Genomic DNA, 3,627 nt, shown 5'->3' with positions numbered 1-3,627 from the left:
CGACACCCATCGATGACTCATCGATGTGCGCTTCACACAACTGTGAGAGGTTGGTTGGTTATGTCTCAAAGTTGTGTGAAATGCACATCGATGAGTCATCGACACCCATCGATGACTCATCGATATTCATTTCACACAACTGTGAAACATTGGTTGGTGTACACCAACCAACCTCTCACAGTTGTGTGAAGCGCACATCGATGAGTCATCGATGGGTGTCGATGACTCATCGATGTGCAATTCACACAACTGTGAAACATTGGTTGGTGTACACCAACCAATGTTTCACAGTTGTGTGAAGTGCATATAGACGATTATTTTTTATTTCAGAAAATCATTTATTGTTTATTTATAAAGTTGATTGGTACAATGTGTTTGGTTTCTAAGAAAATAGTTTTCGCGGTTTTTTCGGCAATTCCGTAAGCAAAATGAGCTTCCTCTTCGGCTGCGAATTCAAATGCGCCATTTGCCAATCGGTTTTGATGATTTCTCGTTGAGTCTCGAACAGTTGGTCGCATAGCTGGAAAAAGAAATAAAATATATATATATATCGACTGAAGTCTATCTTTCCGTACCCATCCATACCGTTTTGTTACCAACATCCATTTCGAGCATCAGCTTTTCAAGAACTTCTGGGATGTGCATCATGTATATCTTCTCGGGCGATAATACGTGTGGGTGGAGTGTTCGCGCCATCTGGAACAGGACGCGTAGGAAGATGTCCCTTTGGAAGCCATATACAGTCAACTCGGTATCGGTTTCCATATCTTCGAAATCCGAACCGCTTCCGATGGAGCTGTGTGTGTCGACTTCAATGAATTCTATTGGAGCAGGTGGTATCTCTTGCTCCAAGCTGAACCGGACGGTTTCGAAGCCCGGTTTTCGCAGTTCATTGTTGAAGTCTTCAATGGCTGCGCGCTTGTGTGCTTGGGTCAAATCGACTTCTGTGGTGTTGCCTAGCAGCGAATCATGCTCGATGCATTTGTATCCGCAGACTTTATGCAAGAGAGCGTCTTTGCTCTGCAACCACTCATTGGCTACTACCTCATCACCTTCGATCTGTGTGATGTTATACATCTCAATCAGGTCTTCTTCGTCGAACTTTCTATCAACCGCGGACATATCGAAAATTCGCTTGGAAGTGGCCAGTTTGTTGATTGAGCGCTCGTAGGCCTTTTGTTCCATTCCGCCATATGAAATGAAGCGGTAAACATAAGTTGAGTTCACTTGCTTGAGTCGATAGGCACGGAAAACGCTTTGGGCCTATGAACAAAGCGGATCAAAGATGAAAAAATATAGAAAAGTATCAATTGTGTTAGTAGAAGATAACAAAATGCATTAAAAACGATTGAAAACAATAAAATGAGAAATGACTATTTACATCAAGTGTTGGATTCCATGATGGTTCAAAGATTACTACACGATTGGCGCTCACTAAATTAATGCCCAGTCCAGATGCCTTTTTTGCCATTAGCAAAATTCTAACAAAAATCGTATGGAATAAAAAGAATCAAAATAGAAAGTGTGAAATTGCACGCAATTTATAATGTCTATAGGTATTTTTTGCACATGATTTACCTTGCTTTGGGGGATTTATTGAATTTGTCAATCACATGCTGTCGATTTTTCGTTTGCCCGGTCAATTTGAAAAAATCCTCCCCAAGCTTCCATGGATTTCCAGTGTGCTTGCAAACGGATTTTTGCAGAAGGTGCTCGATCATACGCAGGCTTTGGATTCGCTGTGAAAACACCAATAATTTTGCTGTCTTTCCCTCTGGTGGTCCTAGGGTGTCTTCCATTTGATCGATAATGGAAAAGAGCAGCTTCATTTTATTGGAGTATTCAATGTCATCGTGCACATTTTGACACAAATCTGTCCACCAATGGGGACATGTCCGGCAATCATGTGGAAATGTTGGAAGTTCGGCTTCGTCTTCTTTCAATCCCAATGCGCAAGGATGTGCGGATATCAACTCGAATGTGTTGTAATCATTGAAAAAACCATTTTCACCACCTTCCTGGCTTTGGGCTTTGTTTGAATGTTCATATAAATATTTCTGACGGAAAGATAAGAAAAGACCCGAAACAACAGAAAGAAGCGAAAATGAAAGAAAATTAAAAATGTGTGAAAAGGGAATAATAACGAATTAAAATAAAAGTCTTACGAAGTGTAAATCACATTGGATTTTAGTCATTGGCACGTAGACTACGAATTCCAACTTTGGCTTTAGTTTCGGCGCCAGAATGCTTATGTCTTTTCGGTGGATAAATTTGTTCAACACTTGATGCAGAACAAAAACTCGTCCCTTCATGGTTGCGACTTGTTGACGTGATGAACTTTTGAATTTCCCCTGGTTTATTGGCTCTTCGAAGACGGTCTTGAACTTCGATAACTCACCGAAAACACCATTTTGAACGAGATTGCCCAAATAGAAAATTTCATTGAAATTATTTTGAAAAGGTGTACCGGTGACTAGAACCTTTCGTTTGGTTTGAACTCCGTACACAGCTTTATACAAAGCACTTTTCGGGCTGCTAAGTCGATGCCCTTCATCGCAAACCAACAGATCTGGGCCTGGCTTTTGCAAAAATTGTCTCACGTCAAAATCTTCGTCTTCAGATGAATGTGGATTTGATGTGTTTTTGTATTCTGTCAACGAAGACGTGAATGTTTCATAGCTCATTATGAGAACTCCGCCGTTTTTGTGCCAATCTTCGACGCGACGTACTCTCTTTTCTTTTGGAACATTGCTGAGATTTAAATACAAGAACAAATCGATAAATATTATTACAATAGTCGAAGAAAGCGGGAGAAAAACACAAAAAATTTAAAGACATATGAATAAGTTTATTATAATCGATGGAGAAGGGACTCACAGGAATATTTGAACATTGATTTTTTTTTTAACTGCACGTTTTTGGAGCCATTCTTTGAATTCTTTGGCCCAATTTTCCACCAGTATCATTGGACACAAGATAAGTGTGGATTTAATTATTGATCGCTTTACTAGCGCATCAACCGAAGCAATAATTTGCGCCGTTTTACCTAAGATGAATAAATTAAAATAAAGGTATCAATGTGGATCGATGTGGGTTCAATATATTGAAAACAATTGAGCATGAACGTATAAAAGAGCTAAGGAATGAATATTCCACGTACAACCAAAATATAATCCACCTAAATATATGTGAAACGTTCATCGATAAGACTTGTCCATACAGCTGTATGTTATTGCCAGGTATTGCTCGCTTCGCTCGGCTTACTTGCTATTTAGACAAAACTCGGAATACATACCTAGGCCCATGCAATGAGCCAGAATGCATCCCTGGCCTTCAAAGCAATTTTTCAGAACGAAGTTGATGCCATCTTTCTGGTGGTCGAAAAAGTGTTTGAAAATCCCTTCGTCGATATCGAATTTGTTGTACGAATGGTCTCTGGCACCGGCACTGTCACTGTCTGTCGATGAAATTAATTCGAATTAATTTGATTAAAAATGTTCACTATTTTTTTTACTGGAAATAAGGCATGTGTAGGCACATAGAATGATCGAATTGAAATGACGTTCGTATGTGTATAAGTTGTTACACCGACCTGTAACAAAAACAGACAAGGGTGGCAGCACTTGG

The 3,627-nt window shown here is 39.7% G+C and overlaps 1 protein-coding gene across 1 annotated transcript; it reads right to left on the bottom strand.

The window, feature by feature from the left end:
* Window positions 1–382: 382 nt before the first annotated feature.
* LOC129573496 (transcriptional regulator ATRX homolog) lies at window positions 383–3,457 on the bottom strand (the record flags this gene model as incomplete). Its single annotated transcript, XM_055454011.1, has 7 exons — window positions 383–520; window positions 586–1,263; window positions 1,382–1,481; window positions 1,579–2,057; window positions 2,166–2,751; window positions 2,878–3,046; window positions 3,296–3,457. Coding segments are annotated over 7 exons (2,312 nt in total), but the record flags the coding sequence as incomplete, so codon positions are not given.
* Between the last annotated feature and the right edge of the window lie 170 nt (window positions 3,458–3,627).

This window comes from Sitodiplosis mosellana, unplaced genomic scaffold, assembly GCF_009176505.1.
Source record: "Sitodiplosis mosellana isolate CC-2019 unplaced genomic scaffold, AAFC_SMos_1.0 Smas_scaffold_6095, whole genome shotgun sequence".
NCBI lineage: Eukaryota > Metazoa > Arthropoda > Insecta > Diptera > Cecidomyiidae > Sitodiplosis > Sitodiplosis mosellana.
Note: the sequence above shows the minus strand (reverse complement) of the source record. Positions and strands in the feature narration are given on the sequence as shown.